The sequence below is a fragment of the Tasmannia lanceolata genome, unplaced genomic scaffold, assembly GCF_043159265.1.
Source record: "Tasmannia lanceolata isolate RefF3 unplaced genomic scaffold, GAP_Taslan_0.1 ptg000015l, whole genome shotgun sequence".
Classification (NCBI taxonomy): Eukaryota; Viridiplantae; Streptophyta; class Magnoliopsida; order Canellales; family Winteraceae; genus Tasmannia; species Tasmannia lanceolata.
Genome location: NW_027518692.1, coordinates 40,278,303 through 40,294,562, shown reverse-complemented (window position 1 = coordinate 40,294,562; position 16,260 = coordinate 40,278,303). Strand labels below are relative to the sequence as shown.

At 40.5% G+C, this 16,260-nt stretch overlaps 1 protein-coding gene across 1 annotated transcript; it reads left to right on the top strand.

Moving 5' to 3' along the window:
• Positions 1 to 573: 573 nt before the first annotated feature.
• Positions 574 to 15,597, top strand: LOC143847240 (integral membrane family protein). The gene is made up of 5 exons (XM_077355997.1): positions 574 to 881; positions 8,367 to 8,730; positions 14,619 to 14,689; positions 15,034 to 15,132; positions 15,278 to 15,597. The coding sequence occupies exons 1-5, from the start codon at positions 600 to 602 to the stop codon at positions 15,383 to 15,385; spliced, it is 924 nt and encodes a 307-aa protein (XP_077212112.1). The 5' UTR covers positions 574 to 599; the 3' UTR covers positions 15,386 to 15,597.
• Positions 15,598 to 16,260: the final 663 nt, after the last annotated feature.

The following is a 16,260-nucleotide window of genomic DNA, read 5'->3' as shown; positions in this document are numbered from 1 at the left end:
CTTTTTGAAAAATACTAGATCCCACGCGCACTCATACTATTTCGGTTAGAACTTCGAACTTTCGAAGTAAATAAATTAGGGGTGCAACTTGGGTCGGGCTCAACCCGAACCTTTTGGCTCGGGTTGGGTTGGCATTTTTTGGGTTGGGTTGGGTTGGGTTGGGTTAGGATTGGGAAAAGCCAACCCGATTTAAATTCGGGTTAGGTCAGGGTCGAGGCCTTGGCAACCCGACCTCCATCTTCTAATTTTATCATGATTTTCCAAGGATTGTGTTTTTCTTTCTCGTATTTTTTCTATTTGGTCGTAGATGGCTCGATCCCAACCCGAATCAGGTCGGGTTGGGTTAGGGTTGACCATCCTCAACCCAGGCTCGGGTTGGGTCGGGTTAGGGTTGAGGAAATGCTATCTTGGGTTGGGTTGAGAAAACCTCAAACCGACCCGACCCGAGTTGCACCCCTAAAATAAATGAGTTTTATCATATGATATTCGCGCGTTGCTGGCGAGTACCGCCCCTCATAACGAGCAGCAACGCGCGGAGACTTGTAGAAACTCCTCATTTATATACTTGGAAGTTTCATGGTCTTTGCGTCACTCCTGACATGGCCGTACTCTTATCCATTACACCGAAACTTCGCTCGATACCGCAAGTATCGGCGATAAATAACGATTTTTCTCTTTCCGCTCCAACATATCCATTTTCTCCTCTTCCTCCTCCTTCTAGGGTTTCTCTTCGCTCTTCCTCTTCTTATTCTAGGGTTTCTTTTCGGACCAGGTCTGTAAAATGCAAAGCTCTCGGTGAAGGCTCTCAGCAGGCATTCGATCGAACCGTTTATCAAGGAATCTACGGTCCCTGGACCGTTGATCCTCCCGATACTCGCGAGGTAATGTTTCAATCAATTTCTTTTTCCCAAATTCTAAGCTTATGTGTAATTTTTTATCCATTTTTCTGACGAAAATTTTTTTTTTTTTTTTTTTGTTCAATTTGACATTTTTATTTTCATTATTTCCATGTAAACAGTAGACTGCTTGATGGGTCCAATTCCTGTTGGTTTCTGATACTTGCATACTATTATGGGGTAGTTGTATGCATGGTTTAAAATTTCGACCGAAATCCGAAATTTCGGATACCGGTGGCCCGTGGGACCGAAACCGAAAATTTCCGAAATTCAATTTTTCGCCATTTACCAAATTTCGGACCGAAATTTCGGTTTAAAGACATTATTTATTATAAAAAAAAAAGTGTTACAAAATTTCGGCCGAAATTTCGAAATTTGGGTCCGGAATTTGGAACCAAATTACCAAATTTCGGACTGAAATTTCGGTTTTTGGTGGGGTCCGAAACGGTTACCGAAACCGAAATTTTAAACCTTGCAAGGTTTAAAATTTCGGTTTCGGTACCGGTTTCGGACCCTGAAATTTTGACCGAAATTTCGTACAAAAATCGAAACCAATATTTTATTCAATATTAAATTTTGGCCGAAATTACGGTAATTTCTCGGTCGAAATTTCGGTGAAATATTAATTTAATTTAAAAAAAAACAGATTTTTTGGGTCAAATTTCGGAAAAACTGAAATTTCGGCCAAAATAAATGACCGTTTCAGTTTTTGGTGGTTTCGGTGTCGGTCTCCACCCATATCCGAAATTTCAGTCGAAATTTAAAACCATGGTTGTATGTAGTTATTATGTGTTTATCGCTTATGTGTTTTAGGGCAGTGGGTGTTGGTTGTTGATGATGTGTCTTGTAATTGGGCAAGTGGATTGGTGATGTGTATAAATAGTTGATAATTCTTGACAACTTTTAAGGGCCCGGAGCCGAACTGCGGTCCCAAGCTAAGACATTGGAGGAATCACCCTCTGTTGCGGTCGGATTCTGGCTGAGGGAGCGAGTGGGTCCTTCTTCCTTCGCCAATCCCTTGTGGGCTTCGAGGGCAGCCAGCACCCACAGTCAAATAGGTTAGGGATGCTGGGAGTGGGAACTCTGGTTGAACCCTCTGACGCTTAAGTCAGTATATTAGCAATAAATGCAACTAAATGCATGAGAGAAAGGTTATCAATGACACTTGTGTGAAGAGGTCTGGTTTTCATACCTTGGATCTGCGTAGGAAGCTTACCCTTTATAGCCGGAGGTTTGTCGATTGGCGAGGAGGCGGTAGCGTGACAAAGGGGCTATCGTCAGTATTGGTGTTGGTTTTGGTGTGGCAAGAGGGTTCAGGAGTCCAGTGAGGGAGGAGTGACGGTTGATTAGATGTCGTGGAATGATGCCATGATTAGCAATGGTTCTCCTGTGGTCGGTGGGAACCCATTGGACTTTGGGTCGGCATGGAGCATGCGTTGTAAAGTCTTCCCGAAAAAGACATCAAAGAGCCGCTTTTAAAATCGCGAATCCGCCCTCTGATTCCAACCGGGCCCAGTTTTCCTTTAGTGCTACCGTCGAAGTTGAGCTTTAACCATCCGCTCAGAGGGGGATCCCAAGAGGAAGAAGGGCGATTTTTAGAACATCTTTCCCAAATAATCGACCTCCAATTAAAAATAATATCTGCTGTGGAATATGGTGTTAGGACATCCTCCATCTTGTCCCAAACAATCAAGTAAACTTTGATTTCCGACTCTATTTACCCGAAGCATTTCTCTTTGTCTTCAAAGATTCTCGTGTTCCGTTCTTTCCAAATATGCCATACAATCGCATATGGGACTAGCGACCACAGAGAGCAGCCCATCTTCCCAAAAGGGCTACTACACCAGTTTAATATAGTTTTCTTGATTGATCTATGGAACACCCATGGCTAACCGAAGCTTCTTACGATGGCCCTCCAAAGATCAAAGGAGAAAGGGCAGAGTAATAACACATGACCAATGGATTCTTCTGCTACCTTACAAAGCATGCACCGACTGGCCAGGGTGATATGACGCCTTTTGAGCCTGTTACATGTGTTAATCCTTCTATTAGCTATCGTCCATGCAAAAGCTACGACTCTTGGTGGAGGCACCGACTACCAAATGCTTGAGAAGCTGGTCCCATTCCCATCATCACTAACCAACTTGTGGAAGAAAGGGTGAACAAAAATTATTCTTGAGGTATCACGACACCAAATTCTCTGATCGGTAGAGAAAGGGGATTAATACTGAGTCTTTAAAAGAGAGAAGACTGGAGAGACTGGCTATCTCCTCATCCTTTAAGTTTCTCCATAGCTTTATGATCCAATCTATGCTTCTCTTCTCCTTTCTTTGCATATAATTGCATACTCTGGCCCATATGTCGGTTGCTAGCGCAAATAAGTCCAAGCAAGCATCGCATAGCCATGACTCCCCTAGCCAGAGATCGAACTAGAGTCAAGTGCTCTCTCCCCTGCCCGCAGATAATCTGATGCATGGCTCAAAGAATGATCTAGAGGCGCATTTAGACTTCCATGTGTCCGGTCCTTTTCCTAAAGTCAGGTCCTGCCCTCCCAGTCCCCCCATATTTGTTGCTGATGATCGAATGCCATATAAGTATATAACCTCCCCCTCCTCCCCGTATCTCCAGTGCCACTTCCCCGAGAGGCATATATTGCACTTCTTTATTCTTCCAATTCCAACCTCCTTGAGGTTTCAATTTGCATACCTTCTCCCATTACATCAGGTGTTTTAGTTTGCCCTTGACCTCCCTGCCTTTCCATAGGAGTCTCACTGTAGTTTCTCTATTCGCCTCGTCACCTTAACTGGGATTCTATATAGGGACATGAAGTACAGAGGCATGTTTGCCAAGGCCACCTTTATTAATGTACATGTAGCTAGCCGTCTCTCCATTCTTTCAATAATGGGGTCCCATTGATAGACTTTAGCCTTTATGCATGCCAACACCTAAAGGCAATCCAAGGTAAGTGATAGGCAATTTCTCCCAGCTACATCCCAAAATGGATGCATTTTTTGCTATAGATTCTCAAAATGGATGCATTTTTTGCTATAGATTCTGCATCCATATTCAAGCCTTGCTAACACGCTCTTATATAAGTTAATTTTTAAGCCAAATGCCATTTCGAACCACCTAAAAATTCTGTTGAGATTTCTTGTGCTCTGAGTTTCCTGAAGGATCATCAATGTATCGTCGGCGAACTATAAGTGTGTGATGGAGGGGGAGTTTCTACTCGGTGCAAAACTATTAATGAAACCTTTTTCTTCTGCTTATGAAATGAGTAAGCTAAGGGCTTTTGCAACCATGATGAAAAAGGAGAGATTGGGGTCCCCCTATCTTATGCCTCTCAATCAACCAAAGAAACCCGTCGGCGACCCATTGACTAATATGGGAAAGAATGTCGTAACCAAGCTCTCCCTTATCCAAGACCTCCACCATGCCCCGAATCCCATTCTTTCCTGTATGAAGTCAAGAAACAACCAATCAACGTGATCGTATGCTTTTTCCATGTCAATTTTGCATATAATTATGCTTTCTCCACTACGTGTTGTGGGATCGTTGACTTCATTGGCAATTATAATTCCTTCCAATATATGTCTCCCTTTTTACAAAAGCTCCTCGAAACTTCGATATAACATCCTCCGTAACCATCTTTACCTTCCTAACTAATATTTTAGCCAAAATCTTATACATTCCATGCACCAGACTGATTGGCCTAAAATCCTTTATCTTGTGGCTCCTTCCTTTTTTGGAATAAGGGTAATGAAGGTGACATTCATTTCCTTTCGTAATTTGCCCCTCATGAAATTCTGTCAAGAATGCTAGAACATCTGTTTTAACTAGCTCTCGGTACCTTTGATAGAAGACGATGGGGAAGCCATCCATCCCCAGTGCTTTATCTTTTGACAATTTGACATGCTGAAAATGGTGTCTCCCACCTATTCCTCGAAAAGGTGGCTCTCTAACCAGGTGCTCTATCTTTTGAACTTCAATCCCTCCAACCTCGGTCTCCAATCCACCTCCTGCAAGTATAGAGGAGAAGAAGTTCACAGTCGTATCCCTGATGTGATATTTGTCTTCCATTATCTCCTCTCCTTCTTAATTTGCCCCTCTCATGAAATTCTGTCAAGAATGCTAGAACATCTGTTTTAACTAGCTCTCGGCTTTGATAGAAGACGATGGGGAAGCCATCCGTTCCCAGTGCTTTATCTTTTGACACGCTGAAAATGGTGTTTCCCACCTATTCCTCGAAAATGTGGCTCTCTAACCAGGTGCTCTATCTTTTGAACTTCAATCCCTCCAACCTCGGTCTCCAATCCACCTCCTGCAAGTATAGAGAAGAGAAGAAGTTCAGTCGTATCCCTGATGAGATATTTGTCTTCCATTATCTCCTCTCCTTCCGAAAGAAAGCATTTCATGGCATTCTATTTATTAATAAGCTTCATAGGGTTTCCAAAGTGATGTAGAAAGGAAACTCTTGCAATACCCAGAGTGATCTAACATTAGAGATGATGAGGTCGGTGTCTCATTATGAAATGTATTAGTTTTGGTGCGGGTGTTGGGGATCTAGTGAAGTTTAGGGATGTTCTTTACTGGGGAAATTAACCTCTTTTTAGGGCCACCTGAGCCTGTACACAATTGTTTCCAAGGAGGGCGAGTGCTTTGGCCCTGAGGTTTTAGAAGGAATTTGAAAGCAATTTCAATATGGAGTAGCTTTTGATACGCCATCTTATGGGAAAATCAATAGGAAAGTAATGATATGATATTCAGAGACATGGTTCTGATTTCATAGCTAACGAAGGAAATCAAAAGCTTGATGCTTTGGTTTTCAACTCTTATTGAAAAAAGAGTCCTGGGATAGTAGTAGAAAGACTGCAATCACAGCTGGAAATGATAGATGGAGTTCCAAGGAGGGCAATGCTTGGTGGGAAGAACCTTGGTTGGTGACGCAGTTGAAAACGCTTGCAGGGGCTAATATAGTAATTGGATGCACTTGTTTCAATTAATATGGTAGTTTGTGAAATGAAGTCTCGGGTGTTAAAAGGATTCCGGTAGATGAGTTTATTTTGTATTCCCAATCTTGAATTAACTCAATTGAATTGAGTAAATCCACTAGAGCATTTATGCACAGTAACTCATCACCATAGAGGCTTCAGGAGCCTACTCTTATAAACCACATCCAGCTTTATTCCAACAATAGAGAGGAGATTATAGCGCTGCCTACGTGGCAGTTACTAGTGTCATATGGATAGGGATTAGGACACATGCTTTCTTTAAAAATTTCAGCTTGCATCTTCTCAATTCTAAAGTGCCACATGTAGATTGGAAAAACTCCATGGAAGTACAAACCAAAACCTCAAACACCACACTTCAAGTTGCACAAGTCGCATGAAACACCAATCTACAAACCATCACTAGGTTTCAGACTTCGAAACAGAGGCTCAAGAACAAGTCAATTCACAATAGAACTGAGAATCGGTTTCTCAACTAGGGCTTTTCATTCAAAGATCTGACTGATACTCATTGTAATATTGGATTTCAGCTTCAGAGAAAATGGTGTAGAATCCCGATGGATCAGGACCTAGAGCGATTAAAATACCTTTACAACAATTATTTTCTTGCAAACTAGTTCACCTAGCTTCAGAGACAGATAGATTCAACAAGTCCTTTGAATCAATTGGATTAAACACATGGAATTGAGAAATACGAAAATAGCACTCGAATTTACTGCTTCAAATTGACTCAGATCTGACCATCAGTGGGATATCTCCTCAGATGGATATCCAGAGCTTGTAAGCACCTTTATATTTTCATCCATCTCTGTGCTTGGCAACTTATTAGCAATGGACTAACGTGCAAACAGATAAGAGTGGCCATTCCATCACTTGAAGTGAGAAATTTCTACTAATTTCCTTAAAGATACTAATATGTAAACAGAAGCTTCTTACAAGTCGATCAGTGAGAGGATCGTTACTTACAGATTGGAGATTTGATGAAAAACTTCACCGACAAGCTCACAAAATCCTTTGTTTCAAGCACTGCTTTACATTTTCCATGGCATATTCGCGCCATCCGGATCATCCTTCGTGATTGCTTCAAAAGAACCATATAAGAACCGGCGACAAAGAGATGAGAAATCAAGGAATAAGCTTGCAATTTAAGCTTCGAATTCTTTAATATTGCATGAAATTTCAGCACAAGAAGAAGAACCTTCTTGCAAAAATGGAAAAATTCTATTCAAAAATCAAGGTCCAACTACAAATGAAGGGAAATTGGCTATTTATGGCCCGTGACATTTGCAAAATGACTTGGCAACCCCTAGCAACTCAAAATGACTAAAAGCCCAAGGATCAATGGGAAAATAACCAAATTACCTTATATATGTAAAAGACCACTAAGGACATGAAAACTAATGAAATAACCAATCCACCCTACATCATTAGCACTAATGAAAACATAATACCTATGCTAATGAGCAAATCAATGGCCAGTGTAGAGACTCCCGGGACATGCTCCTGCATCAGCTGGCACCATGAAGCTCATCTTTTTATCAAAGCATGATTGGCAACCTTGGCTTAGCTGGGTATAAGGGTATATTTAAAGGAGAGATTATCATCCCAATAGAAACCAGAGATTCCATTAGGGGAAGCTAGAACCCTTTTGGACGGCTAAGACTCGTGTGTAAGAGAGACAAAGTTGACGGTGAATGGGATTCCACAAATTTGATTTGCATAGAGTAGTAGTCCATGTACATGGAAATATCTTTCATAATTGATTGAGCTTTGCACTTAACAAGTTCCCTAGATATGTCATTCAAGCGTCTTCTACATGAGGCCATTGAAGTAGCTGACTAATTTAGCTACAGGTGTAAATAGGCAGGATTTATATTAAGGAATCCTACTCCTGTCTAAATTATATTTTAGTTTGATTTTATCAACAAAATCTTATCAAAAAAGAAACATTTCATTTCATTTATGTTGAATAATAAATTATATAGACATCAATAGTTATCCAACATTTGACAGGAATCACTCTAAGTGTGTTACCTGCACTTCCATTTCATCTCCCTTCAGTCCATTAGATAACTAACCTTGAAATTCTTCACTGTCGTGAAAACCATGGTTTTAAATTTCACCGAAATACCAAAATTTCTGATTTCTTCAGGGACTGAAATTTAAAACCGGAATTTAATAATTTCAGCTGAAATTATAATATTTTTACTGAAATTTTAGCCGAAGCCAAAATTTCCACCGAAATTTCAATCCTTGGTGAAAACTATCATTCCATTTTAACTCAACTGTTGGATACATGTGCAATTTTTACTAATTGTGATGGTAAATTGTAAGATCTTAACGAATTTGGCACGCATATACTAATATACATGTTAATTACCTGTCTCTCCTGAATATCGGCTCTGGCATGGATTAATTTCCAATTTAATTGAGTATATGATTGGTTGTGTACTTTTGACAGGTGATCTTATATAGATCTGGACTGGTGACTGCTGCTGCATCATTTGTGATTGCCGCTTCAGCCGCATTTCTACCAGAAAACACTTTCTTGAGAGAGATAATAAAACAAGAAATTGATTTGTTATATGCACTTGGAGCGGGAGGGCTTGGCTTGTCATTGTTCTTAATTCACATTTATGTCACCCCAATTAAACGCACTCTTCAAGCGTTATGGGTAATTGGCTTCATTGGATCACTCGGAACATATCTAAGTCTTGCTCAACCCGCTGGCCAGAGCTTGGCACAGTATGTTGTTGATAACCCCAGTGCCATATGGCTAGTTGGCCCCCTTTTTGCATCATTGACAGGACTCGTCTTTAAGGAAGGCAAGTACTTATAGAATTTTTTTAATTTCTTTTAATCCCTCATCTGATGAGCATTTTCCAAAGTTATAATAATGTGCATCATTGTTTTTTTCAACCTCAAATGTATCATACTGCAACTATTCTATAGCATGATTCAGACTTGCCGATCTCTCTCCCTCCCTCTCTCTCTTCCTAAGTATACACTGAAAAGTTTTTATTCAAGAGCATATAAATGAAAACCCAGAGGCCTAACCGAGTTGTTCAAAACTACTATAAATTCTGTCTGAAATCAGCCAGAATGGAAGACAGAACATGGGAAGTGCCAAGAAACAAAAGAAGGGGCCAAAATAGAAAAGGATGTTGGGAGCCAAAATTTCCTGCCTGGAGATTGGAAATGCAGTTCATATCGATACCGCAACATAAGGAGGAGAATTGAATGCCAGCGATGTGGATCTAGGATTAACCAAGTGGGGGGCAAGAGACAAATTGAACCAAAGAACTCTTTCCTCTATGCAGCGAAGGCTTGTCAATGGCCTGAGGAAAAATTGAGGTTTTGAACTTTTGATGGAAGAGGTATCACTATGTATGTAAAAATATCAGGGCAAGAGGTGGAAGAAATGGTGAAGATCCTTGAGTCTTGCCTGATTGAAAGAGTTACATAGCAATAATGGAATCTTGAGGAAATCCGTAAGTGAGTATTAAAACATTGGAGTTTCTCATTGATGCCAGAACCATGGAAATTGAAAAAAAAAAAAAAAACCATGGAAATTGAATGGAAAGGAAATCTTATTTAGACGGGATTATGGGAATCAGAAGAACATGCTCAAAGAATCATAAACCAGGGCGGCAAAGCGTTGACCAAGGAACTGGAGGCCCTATCCCCATGGAATGCAGCCGTGAACATTGGAGCAAAAACTGTTTGGATTTGTTTTTTCTTTTCGGTAAGCCTTCCCTGCATGGGTGAGATCATTGGTAGGTGCTTTAGGTTCTATTGTATGTAGATGATAAAGCACTTGGTCTATCAATTGGGTTCTAATGGAAACTTTAGATTAAAGGAGAACAAAGAAGGTTAGTTTGAGGCAATCCAGACATTCATCTTGTTGTAAACACAGAAGTTCACAAGTCATTTTCAGAAATCAGATTTCATAACCCATAACCCAATACACAGTAACTACCTTAACTTCTAACTATAATGTAGAAAAAATAACCATCCAGACCAACTTATAATTTAAATAAATACAATATACCAAACAAATCTATCATTCAGAAGATATATATACTAAACTGTTAGGAGATGAGGATGAGAGGAGAAGGAGAAGAGTGAGGGAGAAGGTGAGGATTCTGCACTAAGGCGTCCTCCCATGTAAATGACGTATATATAGGCCCAAAGTAGGGCAACCTTGTACAAAAACTACAATACCCCTCATGCTACAAGTAATGGCTAAACTGCCCTAACACACTATTCAACACTCCCCCTCAAGCTGGAGTGTATATACATAATTTACTATGGAACTCCAGCTTGGTACAAAGAAAATTACAATGCCAAACAAACAACTATAAAACCCATACAACAAAAAAGGATAATCATCTCATACACAGCCAGCTTGGTACAACACTCCCCTCAAGCTGGTGTGGTGAATACATAGTGAAATACATAACAAAAAAGCGACAACGGCAACAACGAGTACAACAGCCACAAAAAACAACGAGCTCCCCCTGAATCAGCAGCACCGTCAGAGCGATCACCACCGAGCCTCCCCCCAAATCAGAGCATGGCTATCAAATCTGCAAACCAATAACTATCGAACGGAAGCGCCTTCGCAGGAAAATGGCAACGAAGCACGAACAAAATATTGACACCAAAGGCACGCACAACGAACAATGGAAAAGCACTACGAGTAGACATCAGCGGAACAACATATCGCCAATAGAAGAACTCCAGCGTGAGAAGCAGCCAAACAACCAACCAACAAATAGGGGCACTAGAAAATCAGTCCATCACAACAACAATCAACAATTAGCCCTCAACAAGGGGGCGCACGATGGCCAAATAACATGTCGCCTGGGAGAAACAACAAACTAACAACGGCCAAACAGCATGTCGCTTGGACAACAACAAGGCCGAAAGCAACGCCAACAATCGGGCATACAGCCACCAACAGTGACAAAGCCGAAAAAAACGCTAACGACCGGGCATATGGCCACCAACAAAAACAAGGCCGAAAGCAATGCTAACAACCAGGCATATAGCCACCAACAACGTGGGTTGCAACGCAAACCACTATAACAACAACGAATGTGTAAAACTACGCAAGGCAACTACACACGTGCAGAAGCACCAACAAGGTGGGTTGCAACGCAAACCACTACAACAGCAACAAAGGCGTAAAACTACGCCAAGCAACTACACTCACCATGTAGAAGCATCAACAAACACGACTCGTAATGTGAGTCCACCAACAACCAGCTACCACCAACCAATAACCAACAACAACAAGTAGAAGGAGCAACTAACAAAGAACACGGAGAATAGTGAAAAGACATCAACTGGAGTCACCAACAACACACCAAGCGGAAGGAAACAACTAACAACACAAAGAACTAATAACTAACAATGCGAAGAAGAAACTAACCAACCAGCCAATGAACCAACGAGGGAAACCTCACAACACCCCAACAAGGAGGACGATACTACATCAACCTGAAGACGACGACAAAACATAATAGGAAGAAAACCCACCAACAAAGGAGCAATCATAAAGGCAACCAAACCAACAAGGAAGACGAAACTACATCATGCGGAAATAACAACAATACAATATGATAATAACAGGACAACACTAGACCAACGAAAAGGAACAAGACAACACCAAGATAACACTCCATCCTTGGAACTACACGAGGCCTTCAACACTCCCCTCAAGTTGAGGCCGAAGGCCTTCAACTTGCAGTAAAAAGAATACTCTCAAGGCACCGCACCTCTCTCGGACATTTTACCAAACACTTGGTGTGCACCTTGAAGAACAACACAGAGTCCACGAAACACAACGAATCGAGAGAAGGAAAACAAAGAGTATGATGGAGTGGATGGGGGGAGTTTTCCAAAAGAGAAAGAAATGAAGAGTTTAAACCATAAGGAAAGAGGAGAGGAAACTAGAAAGAACACAACAAGGGTATGGATTTAGAGAAGAAAGAGACTTAGGGATTTAGAGCAAAAAGGACAATAAAGGAACAAGAAAGAAGAAAAAGAATGGATTTACGAGAAGAAAGAACAAGAAAAGAAAGATTTGGATGGAGAAAAGAGGGAAAAGAATGTACAAGAATGAATCTTTTGGGGTTTTCTTTTTTTTTTTTTTTTTTGAGGATGGATGGATCTACAAATGGTATTTACAAGAAAAGATTTGGGGTTTAGGGACCCAAAAGAAAGGGTTTAGGGTTTGGATGGATAGATTTGGGATTTTGGATGGAGATTTTGGATTTTGGGGATGCTAAAAAAGGATTTGGGAAGAAAATTTCTTCCCAAATGGATATTCAAAAGAGAAAGGAAAGATTTAGGTTTTGGGATTAGAGATTGTGAATTTTGGGTTGAGATTTAGGATTTGGGAATGGATTTGGGTTTATAAAAAGGTTAAGGGAGGGATTGAATTTACGGTTATAGTGGAGGGTGGTTTACGGCAACCCAAAAATGGGTGAGGGAGGTGTTACGGCAACCCAAAAACTAGTTTGAGAGGTTTACGGTGGGGTGAAAAAAAATGTAATGCGAGAGGGAGAATACCGAGAGAGAGAGAGCGAGAGAGAGAGAGAGAGAGGAGGAGGAGGAGGAGAGGAAATCTAGGGGGAGAGATTTTAGGGTTTGGAGTTGCGGCAAAAATATAAAAAAGAAAAAGAAAAAAAGGCGAGGATGGAGAGTCACGTGCGAGAGAGATGGGGAGAAGCATGGATAGGAGAGGACTCTTCCTTTTCTTTTCTTTCCCTAGGATCTTGGCTCTAATACCATGGTAGGAGATGAGAATGAGAAGAGGAGGAGAAGAGTGAGGGAGAAGGTGAGACTTCTCCACCAAGGAGTCCTCCCATGTAAATGATGTATGTATAGGCCCAATGTAGGGCAACCTTGTACAAAGACTACAATGCCCCTCGTACTACTAGTAATGACTAAACTACGCTAACACACTATTCAACAAGAATCTAACACCGCTTTTTTGGGTTGTCACCCTAACATTCCTCCACCCTTAGTTTCGACCTTGTCCTCAAGTTTGTTTTATAGCAAACCCTGGATGCTTTTCTTGGAATGAACGGAAATTTTCCCTAGAGGCATCTTCTATAGCTAAATTGGCCCATTGAACAAGAACCTTGGTCACAGCCTGATTATGTCGCTTAGCTATTCATCGATCCAATATGGGAAGAAGCTGAATTTTGATTTCTCCGTTAGCATTAGTGCCTGGAAATTGATTTTGAAGTGCATCATGATCTCCCTAATGCTTTTTCAGACATCAAACATGGATTTTGGAGCTGGTGTGAAGATCTAATCGATAGGTCACAGGCCCTATGTGTTCTATCATATAAAGGACACAGAAATGAGGAAAGAGAGCTTCATTGAAGAACACATGTTGATTGATGCTTGTCGATAAGGCTGTAAGCGCAGAAATACCCAATCTTCATTTTGAAACTCTCGTTTAGGTCAATGCTTCTCAGCCTGGTGCTTCATACGAGCCTTAGCGCCATGCAAGTTATCTTTTAAAAGTTGCAAGAGACAATCCCTTTATCATAAGTGATGCATTCGTGGAGCCCGCATTTCTGCTAGACGGGTCCCCTATTTCAGAAGAAAGGACTCACAAGGAGCCTGCATTTCTGCTACACAGCTATATTTTAACAATTTTTTTTTGTGAAAACGGTTATTGAATATATACAAAAGGAAAGAGAATTACAGCAGGGATAGAGGTTTCCCTTAATAATATATGCAAGCCTTTACAAGTTTCATTGACATCATCGATGAGGCAAAGCAAGATACCAATGACCGGGGCCATGAACTCACTTCATTGTGTTCAATGAGTTCCCCTCTATCAAGACAGGGATTTAGAAACCTGTTGAAAGAGCTCCTGATTCCTCCTCTACACCAGTAGCCCTGAATTAACCTTGAAAATTTCCCCTCTACAGGAAGCTTTTGCCTCAACTCCATAACAAAGATTTTGAAACCTGTGAGAAGAGCTCCTGCTTCCTCTAAACCAGTAGGCCTGAATTATCCTTGAAAATTTCCTTCTTTTCCATTCCCAAGAACTCCTCCCATCCTTGACCCAAAGAATGTGACTCATATCCTATGTTGGGAGAATCAGCCTTAAGGAGGTTACCTTTAGAGGTAGGATAAGCCCAACTAGGTCATTCCATCACATGGCCATGCTCAACACTCTACATATACCTTGCAATGGATGAAAATATAGTTTGAGGTTCTTCTATACATAAAATGCAGATATTTTCCAGTCGAAAATATTTCTACTGATCGTTGTAAAAAAAAAAACACTTCTGTTTACCATGAGTATTAATCTTCCCCATTAAAGCTGTCCAGAAAAGATCTTGAATTCTAACGGAATAGGAGCTCTTGAAACTCCGGCCACTAGAGAGATAGATCCATCCTCTCTCAAGAGGGGCCTCAAAACGACCTAACTGAAAAGCCTATTACACAGGACTCTCTGACCGAAACCCCTCCTTCACTTGGAGCTACATTGTCTCCAGTTATGGTGTATAAATGTTTTAGCAGAAAAAATCATATGGATGCTTGATGCAATACTTTTTCTGATCCAATCCGCCCATAATGCAGCATTTCTTTAGTGTAGTATCATTTCTTTTCTTTTTTTAAATCTATGGCCTTCCATTTTCTGCGTATAATTCTGTTTTAATTCTTAATCTGTGCTCAGGTCTATGCTATGGAAAATTGGAAGCTGGTATCCTAACATTTATCATCCCTACAGTTCTTCTTGGCCACCTGGTATCTCTATCTTTAATGTCTCATAGCCACACCTTATTTATTTGCATTTCATAGTTAATCAGCTATTTATAAAAGCACCATGCATATAATCATTAATGGCAATTGGAGAAGTCCTAGGTAGGAACGAACCAAACTTCTTGATACTTTTTTCTTGAGTTGGACAAAGTATGCCTTGTCTCATTGAAAACTCTATTCCTTGTCTCATCGAAAACTCGGTGACCTCAACCAGTCCTAGTAGGCCTAGAATAGGCTTAGCATTTAGAGTTTGTCCAATTCGTCTAACGCCAAACCTAGGAGTACAGAACATTTTTTTTCATCCTCTTTATACTATTGGAAATGTGCAGAGTGGTTTAATGGATGATGGCTTGAAACTTAGTCTATTGGGTGTGTGGATGGCTCTCTTTGCCGTATTCGCAGGAAGAAAGTTTACTCAGCCCATTAAGGTACCTTGTTGGATAAATCTGGTTTTTTTAGTGTAATAATGCTCTCTCTCTCTCTCTCTCTCTCTCTCTCTCTCTCATGCAGTTTAACTTGATTTTCTTCTAAGCTCTCATACCTTTCTCATGATTTTCTTTTGTTCCTTTCAAGGACGACATTGGCGACAAGTCGGTATTCATGTTTAACGCTCTTTCGGAAGAGGAAAAACAAGCTCTGGTGCAGAAACTAGAGCAAGAGTTTGGGCAGAATCTTAATTAAAATGCTATGAAGAAATATTATCATACACAGGTACTCTACTTGGGCACCCTCAGAGAAGCTGATGATACAGTATTAATTTTGGAATTTAAATTCCTCGAACTGCATCTGTATGTGGTGCCTTTATGGAAGCTACTCATTTTGTAGATCTCATCTTTTCAAATCAACGGTAGAAATGTATCTTATTAGATTGGTAAATTACTATGGTTGCCGTCGATCGATCTTTTTACCGACTCTTTCTAGACCGTGTTCAAGGCTTTATATAGATTGAAGTTTCTAATTTGATGGGCAAAAGTACAAGGGGATGCTACTTTTTCAGTTAACCAAACCATTTATTTCCTAGGCCTTGCTATAGATGTGCCATGAAGCAAAATCCACTCCCAGTGGAGGATTCCACCCCTCCAATTTGTGGCCACTAGATGGACGATGAGAAAATAAAAGATCAACGGTCTGTATTCATCAAGAAAGCCTCAACAAATTGGAGGGTTATATTAATTCAGTGGGGTGGAATTTGCTACACTTTTAGGCACATTTGGCCATCATGAAATTTTTTTTCATGATAAATCGGGGTCCCCAAGTGGTGATGAGGGTGAAGTGGCTAAAAATCAGGAAACAAAAAACAGGAAACTAGTGTCTTCTGTTTTTAGTTTCCTGATTTTTAGTTACTTAACACTCATCACCCATTGGAGACACCCATTTATCATGAAAAGAAATTCCTCTCATATATCCATCACATGAGAACATATATAGATGGTTATCATGAAGGAGAATAATTCATGTACTAAGCCAATTCTAAGTAGAAAGAATGGTTTCTCCAATGTCATATACAAATTATCATCGGAAAGAGAGAGAAATGTGTGTTCTCCCTCTCAAGAATT